The 25,882-nt window shown below is 36.4% G+C and overlaps 2 protein-coding genes across 6 annotated transcripts; one reads left to right on the forward strand and one right to left on the reverse strand.

Moving 5' to 3' along the window:
* The first annotated feature begins 3,980 nt into the window (after positions 1 to 3,980).
* Positions 3,981 to 10,932, forward strand: LOC116733251 (uncharacterized). Of its 2 annotated transcripts, XM_032584033.1 has the most exons (11): positions 3,981 to 4,088; positions 5,216 to 5,328; positions 5,593 to 5,694; positions 7,106 to 7,204; positions 7,276 to 7,410; positions 7,526 to 7,638; positions 7,959 to 8,100; positions 9,013 to 9,149; positions 9,453 to 9,570; positions 10,529 to 10,590; positions 10,678 to 10,932. In XM_032584033.1, exons 2-11 carry the CDS (start codon positions 5,308 to 5,310, stop codon positions 10,889 to 10,891), a joined length of 1,143 nt encoding a protein of 380 aa, XP_032439924.1. In that variant the 5' UTR covers positions 3,981 to 4,088; positions 5,216 to 5,307; the 3' UTR covers positions 10,892 to 10,932. The 2 variants fall into 2 exon arrangements, with proteins under 2 accessions (XP_032439924.1, XP_032439925.1); XM_032584034.1 differs by lacking the exon at positions 5,593 to 5,694.
* A 326-nt stretch (positions 10,933 to 11,258) lies between these two features.
* Positions 11,259 to 22,520, reverse strand: LOC116733252 (alpha-1,3-galactosyltransferase 2-like). Of its 4 annotated transcripts, none has more exons than XM_032584035.1 (6): positions 22,413 to 22,520; positions 18,808 to 18,891; positions 18,295 to 18,384; positions 17,866 to 17,961; positions 14,933 to 15,070; positions 11,259 to 13,418 (listed from the first exon to the last, which is right to left on the reverse strand). In XM_032584035.1, coding segments are annotated over exons 2-6 (1,011 nt in total). In that variant the 5' UTR covers positions 18,810 to 18,891; positions 22,413 to 22,520; the 3' UTR covers positions 11,259 to 12,733. The 4 variants fall into 4 exon arrangements, with proteins under 4 accessions (XP_032439926.1, XP_032439928.1, XP_032439927.1 ...); XM_032584037.1 differs by having other exon boundaries at positions 18,804 to 18,891; XM_032584036.1 differs by having other exon boundaries at positions 18,295 to 18,891.
* Between the last annotated feature and the right edge of the window lie 3,362 nt (positions 22,521 to 25,882).

Raw genomic sequence — 25,882 nt, forward strand, 5'->3', positions numbered from 1 at the left:
CGTCACAAAAGGTGTAGGACGAAATCATTTGTCTACATAAATTATGTATACACATATGTGTATAATAAAATATTGTTTGAATGTATTCTCTGTGTGTAATTATTCCCAAAATAGTAGTATCATGTGATATGGCATGTTGTGTAATAAAATTTTTCTGTGACTCTAGAAAAATGGCATGGGCTTAATCAGGCAGAGGACAGTGAAAGTGCTTGTGGAACTAGGGAGGAGGTAGTGAATAGGCTAATGCTTGTGTAACTTAGACTTAATAAAAATGCATGAAATGCAATTTCTCCACAGTTTTTGGTTTCAAACGATTTCTCTTTTTTGACACTACATGGATGAGGTGTTATTATTGTACCCCAACTCCTTGGAGCACAATAAACACCTCACCTTTACAGAAAATAAGAAACAGTGAAAAATACAGTTCCTCATAAGCAAACCTAATGCATCTGCAAATGTTCAGTTCACCTTACCTTGTTAGGGCTTATCAAATCAAAATGTTCCCACATAGGGGAAATCCTCCTCTTTCTCGCCGGCTCCATCCTACTCCTATCCTGTCCTGCGCTCCTAAATCTCCTACCTACCTACCTACCTACCTACCTAAACTCTCCAAACACCAAACCAACTGTCTCAAACTAAATAACCACTATCCAAACTCTGCTATCCAAACTATCAAAACTCTATCTACTCTCTCAACTGACCGCAACTCGCCTACAACAACCCACATTTTGAATGCAGCCTGTGGGGATTCTAAAGCTGTCAAACCCCGCGCCAAACTCTGAGCCACTTCCCGAAGCAGTCACGTGGTACAGCCAGGCAGCGAGGCTTCGGACGTCATCGTTTTCGGCTCCTCCCCTAAATGAAGCAAGCTTCGATACGCGCTTTACGGAAATTCCCCCTCCATTACTCGACACACGCCTCGAAGCCTCGGCACATCACGTAACATCACTAGTGTTTTGTGACTTCCTGGATGAGTTGTTGATGCACTCAGAGTATTTTTGGTAAGCTGTACAAGTGGCTTTGTTACCCTTCCCAGGCAAAAACTTTTTTACTAGAATTTCTTTAGATTGTTTTTCATTTTTTTAGATAACATTAGGTGTCCCAAAATTAGTGTTAATCCATGATTTAACTGGGAAGAAATTACGTTTTTACAAAAGCCCAGGTTGGTTTGAGTAGCTTTGTTTCCTGAAAACTACCGTCTTGTATTTAATTAGATTATTGTCTGAAGTAAAACTTTCATGTTCTGAAAATCTGTGGAAAAAAAGAACAGAGGAAATCTTAAGATTTCTCATAGCTGATCCTAAGACTATGAATTGAAACGATTGTTTTCACCGCTCTTTTTGCCAGCCACTGTTTTAAGAAGAAAACAGTGGCTGTAAGTGTAATATTACATTTAAATGTAATATTTCTGCTTTCTGTGTTTCAGAGCCTGAGCTGCAGTCAGCACAGGAGGAGGTGAAGCAGCTCAGGAAGGAAGTAGGAAAACTAAAAGAATATGGTAAGCCATTATTCCCGGTTGTGTTTTAACTAACAATGTTATTTGCACAGTTAAACATGAACTAAAAAAAAAAAACCAAACATACCACAACATGTACAAAAACTGACCAGCTTAACATCAGTGATCTGAAGGAAGCATAATTTGCTCCAGTATTTCCTGGCAGAGATCTGTGCCGACTTTAATTGTGATAAAACCAACATTAGCAGATGACTTGACTCCCCAAATCATTACCAAGGGTGGAATTTCTTATCTTAAAAATCTCCCCATTACTCTTGAATGGCCTTTGTTGTACGATTGCTTCATTCAGCTTTAGTTTAAAATTTTTTGGACAGCACATAGTGTCACAATGTAACTGTTTCCCTGGAGGCCTTGCATTTTAATAGAAAGGTTATATAAAAGTAAGACCAGCGCCAGTTAGGCTTACAAGCAAATAAAACCCATTTCGTTTCATAAAAAGGGACTCTAGAGCCAAAAAAAGACCCCTTGGAGGGGTTAAAAAAAAGTGTTTGTCTGCTAGAAAACCTACAGAGAGCGAAACTGACACTTAAACTGACTGAGAAGTGTGATTTCTGACAAGATTCAGGTGGTTGATTACAAACCGTGTGCATCTATGAGAGACCACAAACAGGTAGACTGAGGGAAGGAGACTAACACAGGGGAGCTGAATCAAGACTCAGTGGGATAAAATAATAACACCGTTTAAACATCCAACTGCATAAATATCAGAACATAAGATGACAAAAATAAAGAGGAATGAACTGAGTACGGCAAAACGTATATGGACATAAACAAACTTTATCAAAATACAAACAGAAAACTAAAACCCAAACTACCCAGGATTGTGACAAAATCAACAGACATAATGGCTTAAAAGTCTAAACTAAATCCTATGTGTCTCAGATTTTTAACAACATAAATGAGAAAAATGTACTTTTATGATTTTCTAGTGCATTGATAGGAAGCTGTATTATATTTAGATGGTTATTTGAATATATGAGACATTATGAAAACAACTACTGCTTCACTAAAATAAAACAACATAATTTGTGAATATTTATTACTAATATTCATACGAGTCAATAACTTAAAATTCTTATTTTATATAAAGAAATGGTTGAGCTGCGGAAGGCCAAAGAGCTTAATGACCGTCTGGACCTTGAGATCAGAGCCTTGAGAAACAGAGTCCGCTCCCTGGATGCAGAGAAAAAGTCTCTGGAGAAGACGGTAAGAAACTTTCTGACACAAAACAGTTTTCATGAAGGGCAGATATGAACCACCCAAACCACACTTATGTCCTGTATGTTGCAGATTACAGCTGGAAGATAAAAGAGAAGAATTTTAAATTCTTCTAGTCAGGAGTGAACATACAATCACAATGTGCACTTTAATTTATTCTGGATATTTTATGATCCACATTGAATCAAAGTGGGTACAAATGTGTGTCCCCATTGATATTTGGATAAATGTCAATAAAAATGAGCAGATAAAGTATTATTTTGGAGCAAACATAAATGTTCACATTTAATTCTGACAGAATTGGAAGAGTTTATTTAAATATCTTGGTTTCCTGTCTTTTAAAGATGGTCTATGCATTTTCAAATGGGTTTTGGTTGAAATAATAACATGCTTTATCTATTTGGGGAAAAAATCTTCCTTAATGGAAAAGAAAATTAGAAAAAAGTAAATAATAAATTTAAAGATCTGTTTTAAGAAAACTAGGGCCAACCTAGTTTTGCAATGAGAGAATGCTTTGCTGTTTTTTCCAAACAAAACTGTTAAATTCTCACGTAGAAGTGAAGAAACAGAAACCACTCTGGTTGTCTATTTATAGACATTTCAGTAAATGTTTGATCATCCTTCTGATGGTTTCTGTCTGACTGTAAAAGGACTGCAGTGCAGGGAAATAGTAAATCACAGTATTTGTCGTCATCCTTGAGAAACATCCTGGTTTAATTCATTAATCCTGTTTTAAAGAATAATTTTTTTTTGTGAATGAACTTTAGCAAAAATTATTGAATCATAATTTATAAACTGCTACAGCATTTTACAACTGACTTTTAAAATGTTACAATTCAGTGTGAAAATCAGTTTGATCCTGAGCTTCGGTCTAACGGCTAAATCAAACGGCACATTTGAATGTTTTTTTTTTTTTTTTTTTTTTTTTTTTTTTGTAACCCCTCCAGGGGTTCGTTTTGTGGGCTCTAGTGTCCCTTTTCATGAAGTAGGCTGACAGGAAAGGGGGAGGGAGGGAGAGGGGGGAAGACATGCGGTAAATGTCGCCGGGTCCGGGAGTCGAACCCGCGACAGCCGCGTCGAGGACTTGAGGCCTCCAAATGTGGGTCGCGCTAACCCCTACGCCACCACGGCACGCCCCATTTGAATGTTTTTATTTAAAAAATACTGCAAGTTGTTACTAGTTGAAAAAATAACAACTAATAACAGATGAGTTGCATCTGAGCGGTTCTGAATCTGTTTGTTTTAGATGGCGTGTCAGCAGGAGGACGTTGAGAGGTTGGAATCAGCCCTGCAGGGGCAGCAGCGGATATTAATGATAGAGGTACAAGCTGACCAGGACAGAGAAGAAGATAAAGTAAGTCTCTTCATTTGAACCGGTAATACAGAACATGATCCAATACATCCAGAGCCTTTCATTAGCTAGATTGTGATCCTGGCTGATTCAGGTGTGCATTATTGAGACTTTAACACAGTTTTGATCTGTCTGAGCTGCGTTTTTCTGGAGATGTTTCAGCTACAAACTCTTTGGAAGCTTCATTATGCAATATAGGAGAGTGAATTATGTTGAACATTTCAAAGCTCTGCGTCTTAACCCATAAACCAGGACTGCGGTGAAACATCTGATGACTTGATACCTTTTGTTAAATAAACCAGCAGGTTGCACCATGAAACTAGTGCCGCCAGCTTCAGAAACGATGAAAAGATGCAAACATAGGAGAGAAAATCTCCCATTCATCATTCTGATGGCAGTTGTGTCTATTTTTGGACCATTCCAACAAGTTGATCATTGCACAAAAGTTGTTGGTTTGGTCTAACAGGAGAGTAACAGAAAAAGAGGGACTATGGGATTGGCCTGTTAATGTGTATATATAAAAAAATAATCAATCAAAAACATTAATTTAATGTTTGGGTGCTGTATGGGAGACAGGAACTGCAATTTCCCCGAGGGAAAGTCCCAAAGAGATTAATATTTTTATTCTATTTTTAAAGCCATTCAAGATCCACATGTTGATTTCCTCTTTATAGAGACAGAAAAAGGTAGTGTGAGGACAAGTTCACAGTGTCTAAAACCATTTTATTTAATGGTAAAATGTATAGTAGATATCCAAAATAACTGTTTTCACTTCTTAGCTGACCACCAGCAGGAGTTGGGTTCAGCTGTTATGCGAAACATTTCAGGCCCGTGACTTTGTAAGAGCAGTTTGTAAATGTGAACTTTTATGTGATGTTGTCATCTTAAAGACCAACTACAAGGTGATGAGACTGAATGCATCTTGAATAAGAAAATATTGGCATGATTTCAAATTACTTGGTAACAAACAACAACAAAAAGCATTAATCTGAGCACTTGATGGACCGGTTGAGGTGTTTTCTTTTGAACAATCTGTTGCACCTCCTTGGAAACCACCTGTGCTGTTATTGACATAATTCAAAATATTCACCTAACGAACTGAAAGAGATTTGCTGTGGTTTTTCCTGCAGATGCAAGGAGCTGAACTGACGACGGACGATAAATCACACATGATTTTGCAAGAATACTATTCTTGCAAAATTATGTTTCTCCACAACAAGCCATGGAGAAAAAGGAGGGAGGTGTAAGTAGACACAGTTACTGGTGAAAGACGGACATTTGAATCGGCTTCTTCATACAGAAAAATATTTCCTGTTTGTGAAATCGTCTTTATTTGTTGTAACGGTGAAAGTTTCAGTGCTCGATGTTCTTGTCTGTGTACCTTCTTGAATTGATTTGAAAACTTTATTTCTTGTTACAAACTCTAAACCATTGAAATGTTTAACTTCCATGCAAACTACCAGGTATTATTTTGCCGCTGCTGATCTGTGTGATGTTGTTGTCGTAGGTTGAATCTCTGCAGGAGGTAGTGAAGCAGTTGGAGTTGGCCGTAAGGAACCTTCAGGGTTCTTACACGCTTCCGATAGGCCAAGCTAGTGATTTAACGAATGTATGTCCAGGCAGAAACACCGTTAGTTTTGAGGCTTACTTCTGTCTTTCATCTTGTACACTTCATTGGAAAAAGTCTTTTCCTCTTGCAGATTTCTTCTATTTTTACTTTTTGTCTGATGTTTTATAGCATCAAGCAAAATTTGATATCAAACGAACATGAATAAACAATCTTCTAACTGGTATTAGCACTCCTAGCATCAATAACTGCTAGTCAGGATTTGAAGAATGATTTAGAATTGTTTTAATTCGACCACGTTGGAGTGTTTTCACCCAAAATTGGCCTGTTGATTTATTGACCATCAGCAACAGGCTGAGCCAATCAAAAACTGAGTTTTAGTTTTTTACTGTCTTAATTAATAACGATGCCTGGCTGAACCACATGGGAAAAAGTACCAACATCAAATCTAATGGTGCACACAAACTCTAACCATCTTAGCAAAGATTTTAGTTTTTCCCAGTGTCTCTAAATGCAGCTGTGATTTATTTATTCACTTTTAACAGAATAGCAGTATCCCATGCTGAGAAAATACATTTATTATTCAATAATAACCACAATGGTGGGCTTTATTAAAGATATTATAACCTACTTTCTCATTTTATTTTAGTGTTTTTGTATCTGTAGGAGCTATTTCTCCATTATTTTCAGTTAAAGTTTAGAATGTAGATTATTTAGTTTATTTTTTTGTTTTATAGTTGATTTATAATTAGAATGTTTATTTTGTTGTTTCTAAATAAGTTTTTGGTTAGTAATTCACTTAATTAGTTAATTGATTTCAGTTTGGGAAGTGGGTGTGTTTCACAGTATAAATACGTAGAGTTTAGATGAGTCTTTAGGCATATGGGTGGTCATATGGTTTTTTACCTGTCCGTCTGTCATCAGTCAGTGTTATCAGTGAGAACAGGTGCAGGAGTTAGGATAGGTTTATCCGAAGCCTGTAACTTGTTTTAGCAAAAGATTGAATAAAAGTAAACTAAGAGCATTTTGACTGTTTGACCTTTGTTGTACTGCGTAAACCAGAACCCATGATGCCCAGTATTGACTGTTTGAGTTTATTTCATTTTGTTTTGATCACTTTTGAGATTTGAATTTTTCGATTTTGGAATTAAGTTTTCGGGACAAATAGTCAATACAGTATCCTAACAAAGCAATGTCTTAAATCAATGCTTATTGTTAATTAACAAGATGGGCAGTTATTGTTTTTGTTTGGTTTAAATATCTTTTTTCCCTCTATAAATTTAATCTAAAGAGAGACAAAAAAAGAACAAGAATAAATCTGGAAGGGGCAAATACTGTTTTGCAGCTCTTTGTGTTGCTCTGTTGCCATCTTTATTTATTATAAACACTATAAATATTTTTGAGTGAAAGTCCAAAATTGTTGTTGCATGACTAGATTTTTATTTATTTTCAGTTCACGACAACAGACGAAACTCTGGTCGATGAAACCAGCAAGGATGAGCAAGATGAGCTCGGTTTTCAAACAAAGTGCCTCATGGAGAAGCAGCCAGAAGTGAGTGACCAGACACATGCAAAACAAATATAATGTGGTTTGTATTTAAATATAGCTTCTTGCTCTTGCAGGACGAGTGTCTTCAAGTTTTACAGAATTACCAAAGCAACATTAACGACTTTATAACTGTTAGAGACATCTGCTCACAGCTGGAACAATCCAGCAGGACAGAAGAGTTTCCCTCACAGGACAGCTCCACACTCGAGGTAATCCGTGTTACCCGGCCAGATCAGTTTTTAGTCCGTTTTGTTATTCATGACATGCAACAAGTGAGATCCCGACAATTCCTCTTCCTGTTTTTGTTTATGTTCTGCAATGAAGGAGAGTTCTGAATGTCCCGAAGGGAGGCAGGCTCCGATGTTTGATGAAGAAGAGCGTGAGACATACAAGGAGCAGATCTGTAAAGCCCTTAACTGTATTGATGAGGAGCGAAGGTAACACGCCTTTATTAGTGTTTTGTTTATAAATATAACTTGCTTTTTTCAGTAAAGCTGGGAAGTTGCTTTTAATTATGGCACCAAAAACTTTGATTTATAATCAGCTTCTTTGACTCAATTACTGTCCAATCTACTGTTAAAATGTAAACAAATATTTTGGACTGGAGTCAGTGAAGCCACATGGGCTTGAAAGTCCTTTTTGCGTGAAATTCATTCTAAATTAACTTCTCGGCCATTTTTAAAAGTTTGTATGATTAGAATCTGTTTTATCTGTTTTCACATCACACCTGTTTGTTGTGTCCATCGACTGTGTCTAGCAAATACCACAATATGAAGGAGAGACTATTGGAAAAACTCTCCCGAGCCAAACAGAAACTGGATGAAGAAACCATGTGGCGGGACAAGAAGATAAACAATTTGGAGAGGGAGTTGTCCTTGTGCTACCACTCATTGAAAAAGGTGAGTCTGCAGATCTGTCGCTGTTTATGAAACATGCATTAATGAAGGATTTTGGTTAGCACTAATTATTTGGTACAGGGATGTCCAACCTTTTTGTAACGTGAGCCGAAACTGTCAAGTCAAAAGCACCCACAGGCCCAAAAAAATTATATTTTTAATAAAAGCTCATACTGTGACTTTTTGTTTACTTATTCAGTAATGTAAAGGTTGAATTAAACAAATAAATTAGATGTGTTTTTTGTTGGAAAGTGATGCGTAAACTATTGTAGAGCTAAAACTCTTAGGAGGTTTGCCCTATTGGAAGAAATATTTATCAGGCACCCAATGAAAGAAATAATAAAAAAAGTGAATTCAAACTCTGCCTTTGGAACTGGATGGAACTTGTTCTTGCAAAGATGACAAATAATGTGGTTATTTAAAGATGAATACTATAAGAAGATTTTAAGATGATTTCAATTTGTCAGTAATAATTAAATATAAAGTTTCCGTCTGCATCAGCCACCTGTGATGTGTTCTGTGTTGCTCTTGAATGTCAGCCAGCGGGCCGCACAAAATCAGTCTAGGGAGCATAACTGGCCCCCGGCCCACACTTTGAACACCCCTGATTTAGTATTTTTAACCCTGTTTTTTCTAAAAGGACTTTTCATAAGCACCCAGTAAACTGGAAACAGTGATTTAACTAAACCTTCGTGAGGATAAAAGTTTTTTTTCTTCCTCTCTCATCTTCATTTGTCTTTCTTAAAACTGTACCAACCCTAATGTGATTTCTAAGTCAGCTTCCAGTGAAAATTAACTTGTATTGAGGGCAGTTGTGCATTGAGTCACCTAGCGGTTGGATTGTCTGAGTCATTAGTCATGTACCTCTTGTAAAGACAAGAAAGCTGAACTTTACCGTTATCGTTTTTGTACCAGGAGAAAGAAATCGTTGAGTGCATAAGAGTGGAAAACGAGCGTCTGCTTGGCGAGAGGAGGAAGCTGTTACAGCAGCTCAGTGAGGAGGATGACAACATGAAAAACATCAAATTAACAGCCTGCGTGTCTAAAAACAGGTGCTGAAATCCACTGAAATGGAACATTATATTTTAAGTTGTGATCAGAGGACATCTCCTACAGCAGCGCTAGATAATGCTCAAAGTCATAAGATGTGAAAGTGACGCATGTGTACTTTCTGACTTTGATTTTCAGTGCTATAAAGAAGAATAATTAAAGTAATTATGTCGTTTCTAAGGTCGTGATTAGGAAATGCATCACATTTACTTGAGGATTTTAAATTTACACTGCCAGTCGTTCTTCGTGACGGATTCTTCCGGCCCAGAAGTCTTGTTCTGATGTGTGTTTGTTTCCATCTCAAGGGTGCAGTATTTAGAGACGGAGAACAAGAATCTGGGGAACAAAGTTCTGCATCTGTCCAACCAGATTTCCACCATGGAACGCAAGTTGCAGAACATGCAGTTTATGCATTTTGCTGAGGTAAATGTCACCGTTAAAAATCCTCAACTCAATAACAAACTCAGTTTAGAACAATATTAGTAAGATGGGGTTTTATCAATATTAGTTTAAGAGCTTAAGAAGCCTAATTTATGCAACATCGACCATTACACATTATATTTAACAAGACAAAGTTAAATGTGTTTTATTATTAAAGTTTTATTGAAATACATTGAAAAAAAGTTCCTCAACTCTTGGTAGATGCATTTTACGAAAAACTGTGCTACAGTCACAGAATGAAAAGTTTAAAGGAGGTAAAACTATTGAACAGATAAACAGAGGAAATTAAACCTCTAATTGGCCTCACATCAAAACGATCACTCAACTACAGAGTGAAAGTAAACTCAAGCATACTGTTTTTAGTTTCTTGGAGAGGTAGAAAATTAATTTAAAACTAATTTATATTGCAAAACTACTGCTTTAGGTTTTTTTAGGGCAAATTCTTATCAAAAATACTGTCTATGATTCTGTTCAGTGAAAGCCACAAAAGCTGATTAGTTTTTATAGGGATTATTTAAACGAATCTGAATTTTCCAGAGTAAAAAGTTATTTTATTTCATAGTATGATGAAGATATAAAAAGTGAATAATATCTAATGTTTTACGAATTATGCAATACATAAGACTAAATAAGGAATAAACAAACTTTTGAATTTTAACCAGTCATTTTTCCTTTCATTGACATTTGAAGCTGTGGTGCTGTCTTGCCCAGCATCAAGTTTTGTTTTATTTGAGCTTTTTTTTTTTTGCTTGGTTCTGTGCTGTGGATTCTGATCAGATATGTTCTAGATAGCCATCAGTGCTAGATGGTGTTTTGTTTGCTTACCGTTATGAAACAGAAACATAAAGGCATAAAATATTTATCCAAAGTGTCACAAATTACGTTGTTAGCCAAATTAATCATTAATAACAAATCTGATGTTTTGGTTTGACTCCATTAGGAACTTCAGAAAATGTCAACTCTCCCACAGAAATTTTCGCCTGTCTCTGTTCAGACAGCGAGGTGAGCCTGACTCCGAGTCCAAACTAGCTGGTCAAACGTCTGATTGGTAAAATAAATATAATGTTTGTGTTCTTTCTGTTTTTAAAGGATGATGCTGTCTGAGATTCAGGACCTTTCGGAGGTTCCTCCAGAGTGCGACGCCAAGCAGACAGATCTGACTTTCTCCCCTGATGGTTTAGCCTCTGTGGCCTTGAATCGAACCACAGAGCTCGGCTACCTCAACCTGACTTCACTCCAGAGTCTCTCAGACAAGTCAAATCCAGATTCTGGTCTCGTTACCTCTGAAAATACAGCTCCCTGAGCTTTTCTATCTAAAATATGATTAAACTGCGCTGAAACTATTGTGTTCGCCTTTTAATTTAAGTTATTTGTCCTGTGTTTTTCCACCCCAGTTTGTGAGGAGTAGTCATAGGGAAATCATTTGGACTTTATTTTTGCTTAGGCTTAAACGAGAAAGAAAAACTGAGCAGAAAAACTTACCGCCGCCACCGGATATTAATGATGAACTATATGTGACAGCAGGAAAAGTAAAATTTCCACTCGGCTTTTTTTGTTAAAACCACAGGCGAAAAAAACTAAATGAGCTCCACTGTGGTTGCGGCCTCTTTTTCTTTGTACACTTCCTGCACTACTACGTTTATGCTTTTTCAAAAACGGCAAAGAAAAGATGAAATCATTGCCATATTTTATTTGCTTCAAAGGTTTTACATTCATATAATTCAAGCTCTTACACAGAAAATTGATAAAGTTCAAAAGTTCCATAAATACGAAAATATGATGCTGACTGGAGTGCAGTATTTGAGGTTTCAGTGCAAAGTGATATAAAAAAAATTATTTCACTGTCAACATGATAGAACATCTCTGAATAGGAGAGAGTTTTAAAACATGAAGGAAATAATGGAACATTCAAATAAAAATGCGCTTTCAATTAAAAAAAAAAAACAATAAAAAGTACCGGTAGAAATGCCCACTTGCAAAAACATATTTTCCAAGGTTAGCTCATTGTGCAAAAAAAAAAAAAAACAGCATTCAAACGGCATCGTTTAAGAATTTCATTTGGTTTAAAAATGTAAGTTAAACTAAGAAATAAAACGTGTAAAAACGTAACCAGCTAAAATCTGGTTCACAGATCAGTAAATACAAAATCAACAAATCAGAGTTTTAAGTAGGATTTCAAGACAAAACATGTTAAATATCTAAAATATGATCTGTGGTTCAAGTACCTGCAATCTTAATATGTATAATTTATGCACTATTTAAGAAAATACAAGTGAAGTAATCTAGTCAAAACCGACCAACCATATTCAAAATTAGCTGCCTGAGTTGAGCTGCAGCACCAAAAACACAATTTTACTTCCAGTAAATGATCACAACAATAAATTAATATACCATGAAATTGATTAATTTGATAAAATCCATTGTCACACGTTCCTCCATAACTTATCAAGAGTTTTACTACAAAAAGTTTTTACCCCCTGACAGATTTATTCAGTCTTGCAAACTAAAACTGTAGCAAAAGCAGAAACAACTTCAGTATAATAGATGAGAAAAAAACTGTGAAATACAAACTGCCTTGTGTGGAAAAAAACAAACAACTGTAACAAGGTTACTCACTGAGATCTTTCTCAGTGAGTCTGATCCTGGTTAAAAGTTTAAGAAGGTGATGTAGAAAACGACGCTGTAATAGGACAATCCTACAGGGTAAAAAAGGACGAATAAATTTCCACTAAAAATCTCAGAAATTTTGAGATCCTCATAATTTACTACAGTAAAATTTAACATTTCTGAGTTTGAAAAGTTTAACATTTTTACCTATTGGCAATTTTCTGAGTTTCAAAGATAAAAAATTGTCAACTTCTTTTCTAGAAAATCTCAAAATTGCAGTTTTTTTGTGCAAGCGTTCAACTTTTGAGAATTTCAGAATTTTTATGAGAAAATTTCTGAGCTTGTTCCCAGAATACAATTTTTTTCTAACAAATCTTTGACTTTTCACGCTCATTAATTGCTATGTTTATTCTAGAACATGTCTGAGATTATTCTCATAATTCGAGTTTTTTTGGTGAAAACAAACTCCTTTTTTGACTGTATAATTACAGTCAACTGCAACCAAAGGGGATCTAAGTAAAATAAATTAGAGAGTTATCTATGACGTCCTCAGGTTGTAGTAGTCTTTAGGTGCCCACAGCAGCCGGTACACCTGTATGTCTCTCCGGTAGCCGATGCTGGTGTCCCAGCAGTACTCTGGAGAGAGAACCCTGCTGGGCTTGTGAAGCCAAAAGTACCTGTTCAGATGACTCTCGTCGTGCCACAAGGCCTCCACTTCGTTCTCCTTGTCCGCCAAGATGCTGCGGTAGCAGGCCTCCGTCAGCGCCTTCACGTTCCTCCAGGAGCCTCCGAAGACAGCAGCGTGGTAGTAGAAATCCCCAGTTTTCATGAACGCCTTGGATTTCAGGTTGCGGTCGTAGGTGAACAGCATCTTTGGGAGGTGATAGTAGTGGGCGTGAAGCAGAGCCACCGAGTCTCCCAGAGCTTCGGGGCCAAATCTGCCGGTGAACACTTGATCGACGTCAAAGCAGAAGACGTGCGTGGCGTGGTGGCGGATATCCGACTCGATGACGTCTGATATCGCCTTCATCCTCATCATGGAGATGTCCTGCCACCGCGTGTGTCTCTCCACTCTGATTAGTTTCAGGTGCCGATTGGGGGCGAGCTTGATGTTCGGCACTTTCTCAGGCGTGTCCGTGAACACGTAGTATGACACGGGCATACTCGACATGAAGTGTTGCTCTGATGAGTTCAGGAAATCCTCCAGGTAGGCATCCAGGTACCTGCAGAAACAAAGATGTCAGCCTTTATCTTCCTGTGGTGGAAACCAGGATGTGATCCTGGGAATTTTGCAGCTGACAGCCATCTTGGAAGGTATCCGCAACTGTGACGACAGTTGCTATGGAGTTGCTATGACAACAATGTAAACAAGCCACATTCTCTGTCTCTGTCAGCTGCGATTTTGTTATGAATAATTATGATTTTGCTCCATTTTGTCAGACAGACTGAGACTGAACAGTCAGAAAAGTTTCCCACTGGTGAACTGTGTGCAAAAATGTGTTGGTAGAAATTCATTATTAATGTGTTTAGGAGCCTGATGATTAAATTACATTTAGTATTTTGTCTGTTTGCATGTTTGTAATCATTATTATACTGTATTTTAAGTTCTGTCTGTTTTTCTTCAACGTCACATCGTTTCACACCTGCACATGTTGAGACCTGCTACTTCAGTGACTTATTTAAACAGACAAACCAGAAAGTTCAGACTGTTGGAATATTCAATCGGATCCAGAACAGCACAGCATTGTGGGAGAAAAGGTTTCACCCACTCCACCTCTCATGGCAAGACAAGCTAGTTTGGTAGCATCAATCTGCTGAGTTCACGTTGAAAAACACTTTTCTGAGTACAGTGTTTTTCAAAGTGGGGGACGACAAGGGGGTGTAAAAAGTTAGAGGGAAGACGAGGGGAAAAAAACTACAATAAATAAGATAAACCTCATACATTTTTAAATCTTAATTTTTCATCATAATTTTTGTTTTTTGTTATTCAGTCAGTTTCTAAATAAAACAAAAGCTAAAATAATTGATTTACATGTTATTTAATTTTCTGATGAAAGTTACTGACAAGAAAAAGAGCAAAGGAACTGTCCAGCTGTGGAGAACACTGCTGCAAAACACAGAAGAACTGGGGGAATAAAATTAAATTTGATGTGATAAATATAAAATATTACATCTTTACTTATAATCAGAGGGGATTTTGACAAAATTTGTAGTGTCTGGTAATAAAGTCATATTATCTGACAATGAAAATTTTCACCATCTAAAATTAGCATGAGGCAACGTTGTATGAATAAATGTGGTAATTATTGGTTTTATTAATTATTATTTTGTAGCATTTTCTGTGGGTTTGCAAAGTACGTCCCCAGCCAGAGTTTAATGCTCTTTGGGAAGCCCTGAACTCACTCGCTCTTTAGTTGCCTAGCAACTCACTCACTCTTTGGTTACCTAGCAACAACCTGTGGAGTAACTTGCACAGCAGTAGCTTAAGGTTTTGACACAATGTCTCCTAACTGCTTAAAAATGAAAAACAACGGCGTGGAGTGAAAGGAGAAAAAAAGTGCAACAGCTGGAGAGGAAACTATGGATCAAATGGGAAAAGGTTATTCAACTAGTGTGGAAGTATTTCAAATATTTAGAACAAAAAAAAAACCTAATCAATAATTGTCAATATTGACTGATATGAAACTTTTACATTGTGTTTTGTTCGGCCTTGTCTGACATTCATTTGAAAACCAACCTGCCGACAACAAACACAGTCAAGGCGACAGAAGATCCTTTGTTTCTGTGTATCTGGTCGTAGTGGCTGGGATTAAACATTCCCTCCCAGATGATGGGAGCCTTCCAGGAAGTGCATGTTTGCACGTCATTTCGAGACCTGAAATAAAGGAGAACCTTGAAGTTTATACAAAAAAAATAGTGCATGGAGAGTTTCCTCCTCTTTTAATAGGAATGCAATTTATAAGTAAAATCAGCTCAAGTTCACAGGTCCTGTAGGGATATTTAGGGCTCTTTGCAAACTGCTTCTAGTCTTTTGCTATCGGCTGTTGGGTTGAATTTCATTGGACTCAATATTTTGAATGTTTCTCATCTTTAGACTACTTTCTGTACGGTGGAGCCGCTGTTTGAACGTCGTTAGATAACTTGCCAAGCTCATAAAGTGTTGAGATGTTTTTCCTGAAGGCCTCAAGATAACTTTTTGGTGTTCACTGCCACCTGAGCAGTTAAACTAAATGTCTAAAAAGCAGTGTTGTATAGTAACGAAGTAAAAATACTTCACTACTTTACTTAAGTATATTTTGGAGTACTTCATACTTTCCTCGAGTATGAAATTTTTTGATGACTTTCACTTTTACTTCACTATATTTCCGAACTTAATTGCATACTTTTACTCCGATACATTTTCAATGTGTGGTTTAGTTACTCGTTACAAAAAAGCGAGAGAGAGAAACAAAGTGTTTTGATCCCACCTACTGATTAGCAAGTAGCAAGTAGGCTACCGAACAAAGTCCGTAGCCTTCTTGCCTGGGCTTGTTCATCACCACCAATAGGATACACCTGTTTCGCTTCTCCCATTAAACACAAAGCAAGTCTCGCAATCAGCAGCAGCCACATGGAGGAGGAGACGGAGACCACAACGACTGCAACGACGTCGGACACGGCTCCTGGGGAACCACCAGCTGGTGATGAGAGCCCATGGCCTTATTTAAACACAATACACTCTTTCGTGGGTGTTAAAGATTCGTCGTACTGCATGCAGTTTATGTTATTCCTGCCCGAAGATGTGGAAATTCTATCTTACAAAAACTCCCCGTCCAACTTGAAGAAACACATCGAGGTAACGTCTTATGAAATGGTTATAATCCTCCTGTTTCAGTAACTATAGCTTGGTCACTAGACACTATTGTATTGCGAAACGTTGACCATAAATGAACTTTGTTTGGCATTGTTTCAGTTCCACACGTGGTGTATTTAGCTTAGGCCTAATGTTGACTGTAGCAGGCTACCTAGACTCCTCTGTTCAAGGGGGACAGAAGCCATAGCGATAGCAATTTAGACTAAATTTAATGAATATAGGAAAGGCATGCAAGTTCAAAACCAGGTTTACAAAAAAGGTCTCCCTCTTCAGATGCCAATAAGCTGCATTTCCCTCCCAATTCTTTTTTCTTTTGCATAATGACCAGTTGTGTGCACCACCTACTGACTGTAGCATTGACTGATTTGTGAAGTAGAGTAATCATAACAGCTCTTTTTCTTCATGTTGGCCGCATTTTCTGTTCTATTTATTTTTCTCATTTTCAGCACTGACCTTACTTGAAGGGGAAACTTAAGGCTTACAAAAACTTTGTATTTTCTGTCCTGGAGGGTTTACTAAGAAGCTGGTTCAGTTGTAAAGCAGGTTAAGTTAACCTTGTGCTATAGGTAAAGCACCTAATTTTCTTAACTAAATGATGCCTGCAGGTATATCTATTAGCAGGTTTAATTTTGCCTGCACTTGGTTGGGTACATTATTTTAAGTGTATTTGACAAGTTTACCAAAATATAAAAAATGTCATTCAAACTGCATTTGCTTTGTTTTACTTTTTACTTGTACTTTTCATTACATTACTTGAGCACATCCATTTTTACAGTAATTTCCATACTTAAGTACAAGAAGTTTCAGATACTTTAAGACTTTAACTCAAGTAACATTTCAGTCAGTGACTTGAACTTTTACCAAAGTCATATTTTGGAGAGGTACTTATACTTTTACTTGACTCTGAGATTTCAGTACTTTATACAACACTGCTAAAAAGGCCAAATATATTTAAAAATTATGATTTTCTCAACATATGTATTTAATGTTATATGCCTAGTTTAGCTTCTTTAATTGGTATTCTACACACAGATTGCCTACTAATTACATTTCTTAAAATAAGTTTTACAAGATCTGATCTTCAATTTCAATTTAATGTTTATGTTGATCGAATTTTGTTAATCTAAATGCCAGTCTTGCACTACTCACAACATGAACACATTTAAAGCAACACAAGGAAAACCACCTAAAATTACTCTTGTACAAGTCATTTAGGTAGCAGCAAGTATGAACTGCAGATAAACTTGGTGGTTGATACTGCAGATTAAGACTTCATGAGAAATGTCTGTGATAGGTATTTTCCTTTCGAACCTAAATAAAAGAAAGAACCACAGACAACGTATATGAATTTTACGTGGAGCTTTTGCAAAAGAGAAGGCTCTATCGAACTTCTCCTCCGAGCAGTTCTACAGAGCGTTCTGATCTGCCCTCACAAAAACTCCTGTTTTTATTGTCAAAGAAGAACAGGCAAGGGGGCAGTCAGGAAAACAACAGAGGTCGTAAAGCTTCTAACCCAAACATCTAACAACCCAGTTCCAGATGTGATATCTGATCAAAGGTCTGAGCCCGGTTCAAATCTCGGTCAGTACTGTCAATAAAACAAAATACGACTGCTCACAGGTAGTTACTAAATTGGGAGGTGCGTAAAGTTGAACCGACAGTAGTGACCTCCATACACACGTAAGGAAGAGAACACTTTAAACAGAAAATCACAATGATCTATAGGCTGAATGTGAACTAAAGTAAGAATAAAATGATAATACCAAAAAATCTCTAACAGTCTGTTCTAGGCAGAACTTGAGGTTTAGACGTCTTACCAAAGGTCGAGGCTTGCGTCTGCACTGTTCCCTGAAGTCAGCATCTCTACACTTTCCAAAGTGCATTTGTCCATTGGAATGAGTCCAATTAAGAATCTGAAATCAAACAAAAATGTGTTTTTTACTTTAAATTTTGAACTAATACTGATGCATTATAGACTCTAAAAACTTGTACGAGATTACATGTTGTTAGCTGACGTGCTTATAGGCAGAAAAACATGGGGGTTCTTAGTTTTCACTGAGTCTGAATCTGATCTCTGTGGCTTGACTGGTGAAAATCTAGTCTAGGATTTTATTTTGACCTTTATTATGTGATGCAAAACAATGAAACCACGTTTACCTCCACATGAGTAATATTGTTAGTTTCCAGTACAGACCTGACAAATGAGTCAGGTCTCTTAACACCATTTTAATCATTTAATAACTCACCGAACTGATGGAGGTGCAAAGAACATGACGGACGTTGCAAACGGAAATAAAAACAGGAATTTCACAATTGTCTTTGACCTCTGAATGCTCCTGTGGTGAGAAAAGGAGTTAAAACCCCAGACAGTGTCAAAAATCCCAAAAACAAATGAACAGTGGATATAAAAAGTTTACACTCCTCTGTTGATGTGCCAGGCTTTTGTGATTTCAAACAAATTACTATTAAAAATGACTTTTTCCAATTTTAAAATTCATCTGTGTGAGGGAAAAACAAAATAAATGCTGCAGAAACTCAGCAGGTTAAATTAGGATACGTTGTTAAATCATGGCTCTTAACTGGGAGTCTATCGTCTGGATTTAATGGTATTTGCAAAACAAATACAAATATATCAGCTGGTTGAACTCAACTGATTTTGTCAACATCTCAGATTGTCTGATTGTGTTGCAGTGGCACTTTAACTGGGATCAGTAGACTTTTGTTATAAGGTAAATAATGACAGAGAGACATTTACCCACATTGTTGGTTGTTTGTTGACTTCAGTAAAGAAAAAAGACTGTAGGCTGAGGATGATGGCAACCGTGGATTATGGCACAAAAACGCTGGAAGAGAAAAATTTTATGAGAGCTGAAGTTTATTCAATATTTCTAACAAAAAAAGGTAACAAATACATTTATCCTGGATTTACAAAGATGATTACGGTACTTTAATATTAATAATGAATAATAATACCAACACATTTGATCAATTTAAGTTTCCAATTTATAAGTATCTGACATGGTTTAAAAGAGGGCAAAAATCCCATTTAAGCTGTTAGGATATTTTCAGGTTGCAACACCAAGAAAAGAAACTGTGAAATCGTAGCCATTGTGAAAAATAAACCCAATGTCTACATTCAGACCGGTTTCAGCGGTTTGGCTGGTTGACTCTGTGCTGTGTATTGTTGGCTTTAAAGGGATTTAATTCAAAACGGACTCCTCAATTCATGGAAAGACAAAAATGGCAGCGTTGAGTTAAGGTTCTGAGAAAAACCTCAGAAGGAGAAGAGCATCCTGGGTAATGCAGTGGCACAACAGAATAACGTACTACAGATTGTAGTTTTTACTAAATGTTTTACTTCTGGTTCTTCTCTACGCAACCCGACATTGAAAGACAAAATGCTCATTGAAATGAATAGTGCAGAACTTATACACTGTAAAACATTTGAAGGTGGTTTAACTTGAAAATGAAAGTCCACCTGCTGCCTTGAAAATGTAATTTAAGTCAACAAGAAAAATGTTTTGATTTTAACTCAGAAATTAAAGTTCAAGAAGTTGATTTAACAACAAGAGACAAGTTTTCTAAATGTTTTTAAGTTCATTAATCTTTAATTGAGTTTACCTAGCCCTAAGCATTCTGGGAAATAGTTTCCACTCCTGTCTTTTTCTTCTTTCAGTTTTCTTAAGTGCTAACATAAAAACTCTAGTTTATCAAACTCTTGGAGGTTTGACAAAATTATTAAAACCTTAACACATCTTACTACTGTAAGTTTATCTTTCACAAACTCACATTTACGTTCAAAATCTAAAACTCGCTACATTTATTTGACTTAAATAGTAGAAGACAGTAGACAAAACTAAATGCGGCTCAAATGTTTTACAGTAGATGCAAATAACCTGATGCAAATAGTTTTTTTTTTCTAGGTCCTCTTTAGTTTATAAAGATAACATAATTTATGCATCACATTTGCATCACAGACTGAAATGGTAAGAAACTCTCCTATAACGTCTCTAGATAAAATGTCAAAATACCTGAGACTGGACAGAACTCCCCAAACCCCTAAATTAGAAGAATTAACAGTAAGATAATGTCTCATTGTGAAGGAATAAATATGTTTTGTTGTGTGTGAAAATGAGCAGCAGTCACAAAAAGGGGAACTTCATGAGCCTCAGCGCAGTGAGTCTCCATGGTGACGGGGTTTGGGCTTTTGAGGTGTGTGAGAGCTCAAAGAGGAAACATCATGTTTTAAAATTAAATACTATTTACTTATCCTACTCAGTGAATAGTCAGAAAGTTTTTTTTTCTGTACAGATCAATGTAGAACATAATCATTTTAACATTAATGGAGAAGATTAATTTCTTATTGGAAATAAGTTTATTCTAAGAATACAGAGAGATTTGATATTAGGATGATGCAACCCCAGGGTGGGGACAAGTGTAAATATTAGGGGAATTAAGGCCAATAAGTCTGTTTAATAATTCAAGGAAACGTCTAAAACCAACAGGATGAGACGTTAATACAAACCATGAAGGTTTTGTTTTATGAAGAGCCTCAATGAACACCAGTTTTCAAGTTTTGTTTGTCCCAGCTGGATTTAGTTCTGATTTCATCCCGCTGGATGATGCTGACACCACCATAAGCTATAACTTACTCATCCATCCACAAATCATGTGGCAAAAGAAATGGGGGCTTTCTTCTAAAAATAGCCTTCAGTTTTTCTAGTGAGGTAAACAGTCCAAATTCAATATATAGACTAATTCGATACTAAACGTCCCTTCAGGCCTGTTGTGTCAATAGGAAGAATTGTTGATTTGACCTAAAAAAAAGTTTCAAATATTTGATTGTATTTAATTTGTGATATCTATTTTTATGAGCAGGATGAAAAATGAAAATGAAACAAGATGAAAAACGAAATGGTTCATTTTCCACAACTTCCCCTATAGAGTTGCCTGTAGATGAAGTTGCCGTTTTAAAACAGCACCAGTCTGAGCGAAGAGTCAAGTTCATGTCTGATCTGAAAGTGTGTCAGGTTTCCACAAAAACACAAACGACTTTACAGCACCGCTTTTAGTCATGATGAGGCCACAGCTCGTTTTGGATTTGATTGTGAAAAGTGGAACAGTAAAACAGGTTTGATGTCGGTGAAACAGTCTGGCACTCAAAAGCACCAAGCTGCCTTAAAAATTCAGGTTCAAATGAAAATCATGAGAAATAATAACAAAAGATGCAAAGACGTGAGGAATCAATGCATGTAGCCTGTTGCATTTGTCCTGCTTCAACAAGGATTTACTCTGTGCAGAAATCTAAAGTAATACGCAACTTAATGTGAAGATGTTCTGCAGACTTTGAGTATTTTTGGTCTTTGAAAGTTTCTCATGGCACACATTTGCATAGCAGACAGTCAGTTTATAAAAGCAGCTTTAAATGTTATAAAGTGCAAAATAAGACATTCAAAATGCTGGACAAACCAACATTTCCAAAATAAAAGCAGCATATTTAAATTTTGTGTGCAGAATTAAAATAACTTGCCATACTTTTCTGCAAAATCCTAGTAGCACAAGGTATTGTTGTTAATCTATTTATATTTCTTTTTTATGAGGATGTTCCAAAAGCTACTCAACCGGAGAAAAAACATCAGTCACTTTCAAAACAGTTTTTTTTCTTTAAATATGTCATTGGTTTTTCTATTTTGCGTCTTTCTTGCTATTTTGCAGTATATTTTTTATTATCTTAATCTCAACCAGTCTATCGTAAGTGTGACTGTCAGGGAATAAACGAACATTAAACCTGTCTGTGATGCAATCTGGACTAAAGCATATTTACATGTCAGAACAAGTCATGTTCAGACAAATTAGGAATCTGACAATAAAACTTCAGAGCGATTGCTCAAGGCTGCTCCATTTTTCAAAATGTCAAAATGCCGATTTCGACTCATATTCTTAATAAATCTTAATAATTTATTCAGTATACAAAAATTGTCAGATTCCCGTGAAATGTATTTTAAACTACATATCACATATGCACCATTTTGTTTCGTAAAAACCCCAATAAACAACATCAAAGTTTGACGAAATTGTAAATTAAGAAAAATCAGTCGGGTATTTTGCGATGCAGATGCTGCACGCTTTGTTTTTACGCGTTTTGACGTGAGACTGAAACTTTTCCTAACACACATAGGGAAATAATTAAAAGTATGTCCCGCCAAGTTTGTTTTCTATTGATCGATTTTTCTGATTAATAACTTAATTTTGCGCTAAGGTTTAGGCAGATGATGGACAGACCGATTAGGCTCATAAAAAAACAATCCTTAAAGATTTAGTCCTACACAACATTTTAAAATGTTTTTTTTCTTCTTTTGCCTACCTGTAGGTTTCTTTTGTTAATCCAAAACGCTTCACATGTTAAACGCCACGGCGCATAAAGCTCCACAGTAGGAGCAGGTTGTCTGTACAATATCCTAATTTGCATGTCACTCCCTTTTCAAGAAACCCATTACTTTGAAAAAGGGAGTTGGCTTCAGACATGAAACCAGCGCCCTACTGGTCCCAGCTCAAACGCAGTGATTCCCACTAATACCAATGATTATTATGGGAATAATACAGATTAATCAGTCTCTCTGGCTAAATCTGGCATATTTACGCAATTCATGTTGGTTAATATGCATTGTCCTCTTTATTTTCAAAAGTAATAATAATGATGATAATAATAATAAAATTATGAATGTATTATTATTATTATTATTATTATACTATATAATAATTTGATATATATAATTTAATATGGATGGATGGATAATATATTAATAATAATAAATGTAAATTTACTAGTGGTGCAATATTTTCTGTATGTTTTTGTCGACGCGCTGATGGCCAATTCCAGACAAAGGTTTTATAGCAGACTTTGTTTTCTCTAGCCTTAAAAAAGAGAAAGAAAACAGGAAAACAGGATGTGGTATTATTACCACATCCTGTAAGAATCAGAGAATGACCAACAACCTGCATGCTGACAGAAAATTATTAAACGTGTTAACATTTTAACGTGAACAGAGCAGGTTTCTGTTTTCAGCCTCGTCTTTATCATCGCTTCTCTTCCGTCGTTGGAGCGACGCTTCGTGTTTCATCTCTGTGTCAGAAACTTAATTAAAGCAAAATTTCTCCACTCATACTTACTTCATCATAACTTTTTTATATCTTTATACAGGATTTTTATTATTATTATTATTGACATCGATACTTTGACTTGTATACTGTAAACAGGTCGATGTAAAACTGTTAGATTACCCAAAATTATTTATAATTGCGGAATATCCGAATAATAAGGAAAAGATGGATGTTTTGGTAGCACTTTATTTGAAAGAGTGTGCATAAGTCTGACATGACAAAACATCTGTTATGAACATGTTTATGACTGTTCGGTAATGGCACTTTTAATTCAAAGCCGTACTAAAAGTTGCATTAAAAAGCCATTAAAAGTGTCAATTTTGCGCTAAAAGTGTCGTTATTTTCTGAATGACAGTCATTCAGACTCCTTCATGTTTATACCAGCGTCATGTCAGTCTTATGCATTCAAATAAAAATGTTACCGATGTTTTTCCTTAAATCCATAACGTTGCCATTTCAGGATGGTTAATTTGAGTGACTTTTAGGCTTGTTCACACTGCAGCCCGAATGACCCAATTCCGGTGTTTTGTCTAATCCTGTGTTTCCCAACACTGTTTCCCAACACTGTCCTACATGTTTTAGAGGTTTCCCTGCTTTAATGTGCCTGATTCAACTGAGTGCAGTTCAACAAACGCCTGTTAATCAGTCATCAATTGAAATCAGCTGGACTGAAGCAAGGAAATACCTAAAACATGCAGCGCGGTGAGCCTTGAGGTCTCTGATCGGATATTTTGTTGGTGGTCGTTCACACTTCCAATCCTCAGCCTAATAATTTAGGCAATTATGCTATTAGGCTGACTTGTATGTGATCTCAAGCGTAAACTGCAAACGACCTGAAAGTGTCCCGCATGTTCAGTAAAGGGCGCAATGACGTCACACACAGAGAGCGTGCTCAGTGTTTTGCAAACCACCATGAAGGAATAGTGGTCAGTGTTTGCGGAAGTAAACGTGGACGTTAACGGTGGAGCAGAGCTTGCGATTTTGAAGATGCTGTCCGACCAGAGCAGCACTTTAACAGCTTAATCATCACTACTGTCCTCCATGATTGTTGTTTTTATTCCTCTTTTTTTTTTTTTTTAACTTTATTTATTATAACAAACAACAATACAATTGTACTCTGAACAAATCTCAGGAAGATAACAATAATTTACCAGGGGGAGCATAAAATAAAGCAAGAAGATAAGAAAACGACAATCAATATAAATATGTATAAAGGAAATAGCACAAATTGTGATACGTGTGCCAGATGTCACAGTGCATTAACATAAAAGATAATCCAAAATTCCAAGTTGATTACAAGCCCGTATTGTTGATTCTGCTTTTTGATTAGTGGAGGACTGAATTGTTGATAAATAATGTTTAAGTTCGATCAAAAAAACTAAAAAATTTGGTTTTTTCTTCAAAAATTTGCATTTATGTAGGTGAAATTTAGCCTTAATAATTAGTAAATTGATAAGGAGACTCTTTACATTCATTCCTCCATTTTGTTGAAATCCAAATAAGACATTTTCCCAATATAACTGAAAGCCTGCTGAAATTTTGGAATCAACAAAGTTACAAAAATGTTGCCAAAATATTTTAGAATGAGGGCACAACCAGAACAAATGAGTGACTGATTCTGGGCAAACGACACAGAAGGAACAGTTCACATCAACGTTGGAATTGAATCTCTTTAAATAGACTTTAACGGGGTAGATTCGGTGAATGAGTTTAAAAGAAACTTCCTTTATCTTGTTAGAGAGAAGAAAGTGATTAGGGAGCAGCCAGATAATGTTTTTATTCCTCTTGCGCGTATCAAGATGCAGAATAGTGACGTTTGTCGAGTATCAGTGGAGAAAAGCATGCCTGCCGAGAATTAGCGCGATTAAGCTGACACCCCACCCACGTCAAAAAATTCGGCAAATAGTCTGAGTGGTTAGTGCTCCGTTAGTGCAGGTTAAAATTTTCGTTTGTGCATCTTTGGTTTCTGAGATATTAAAAATTATTTTTTAGGTCATCCAGAGTTCACCATCCCCCCATGTTGCTCCAAAACAAACCAAACTTGGTAAACTGGGCTACTTCGTTAGTGCTCCGTTAGTGCAGGTTTGTGCCGTTAAAACGGTCGTTTGTGCAGCTTTGGTTTCTGAAATATTAAAAGTTATTTTTTAGGTCATCAGAGTTCACCATCCCCCCATATTGCTCCAAACATCAACATTTTTGCTTTACGTCGCCGCCACTATGTAGCCTGGGCCACAATGTTACCCAAGGATTATATTATACAAATGATAATTTCAGATAACGATATTATTATTATTTTTACTTTTTTCTAAATATACCAACTAAATCTGATTTTACTTTATTTGGTGCTTTCAGAGTTTAACATTCACGCGATGACATTCACCCAATTAGGGGACAATTAATTTCACCTGCTGCAGGCTGTACTTCCTGTTTTACTTCCGGTTCTCTTCCAGCACATTCCTGTCAGGTAAGTCTTGGTTTCAGTGTCGTTTTTATGTATTTGAGGTTGCTGTATTTTTGTAGAAAGGGGACTATTTGCAAGAATTCATGGCATAATCAATACAGTTATAGTAAGACAATATTTCTGGTTATTTATTTTTTTTGGTGATGTATAAACTTGAATACCTTATGGTTTACTATTGACACACCCAAATACCTGTACTGTGAGGCGAAGGG

The sequence above is a fragment of the Xiphophorus hellerii genome, chromosome 14 (genome assembly GCF_003331165.1).
Source record: "Xiphophorus hellerii strain 12219 chromosome 14, Xiphophorus_hellerii-4.1, whole genome shotgun sequence".
In the NCBI taxonomy this organism is placed as follows: Eukaryota; Metazoa; Chordata; class Actinopteri; order Cyprinodontiformes; family Poeciliidae; genus Xiphophorus; species Xiphophorus hellerii.

Coding starts and splice junctions, on each gene's coding strand:
- LOC116733251 (XM_032584033.1), top strand. CDS start 5,308: ATGGAGAAAAAGGAGGGAGGT. Junction 7,639..7,958: donor TGTATTGATGAGGAGCGAAG/GTAACACGCCTT, acceptor GACTGTGTCTAG/CAAATACCACAATATGAAGG. Junction 9,150..9,452: donor GCCTGCGTGTCTAAAAACAG/GTGCTGAAATCC, acceptor TTCCATCTCAAG/GGTGCAGTATTTAGAGACGG.
- LOC116733252 (XM_032584035.1), bottom strand. Junction 17,962..18,294: donor TTTGCACCTCCATCAGTTCG/GTGAGTTATTAA, acceptor GTTTGATTTCAG/ATTCTTAATTGGACTCATTC. Junction 13,419..14,932: donor ACTGTGTTTGTTGTCGGCAG/GTTGGTTTTCAA, acceptor TTGTTTCTGCAG/GTACCTGGATGCCTACCTGG.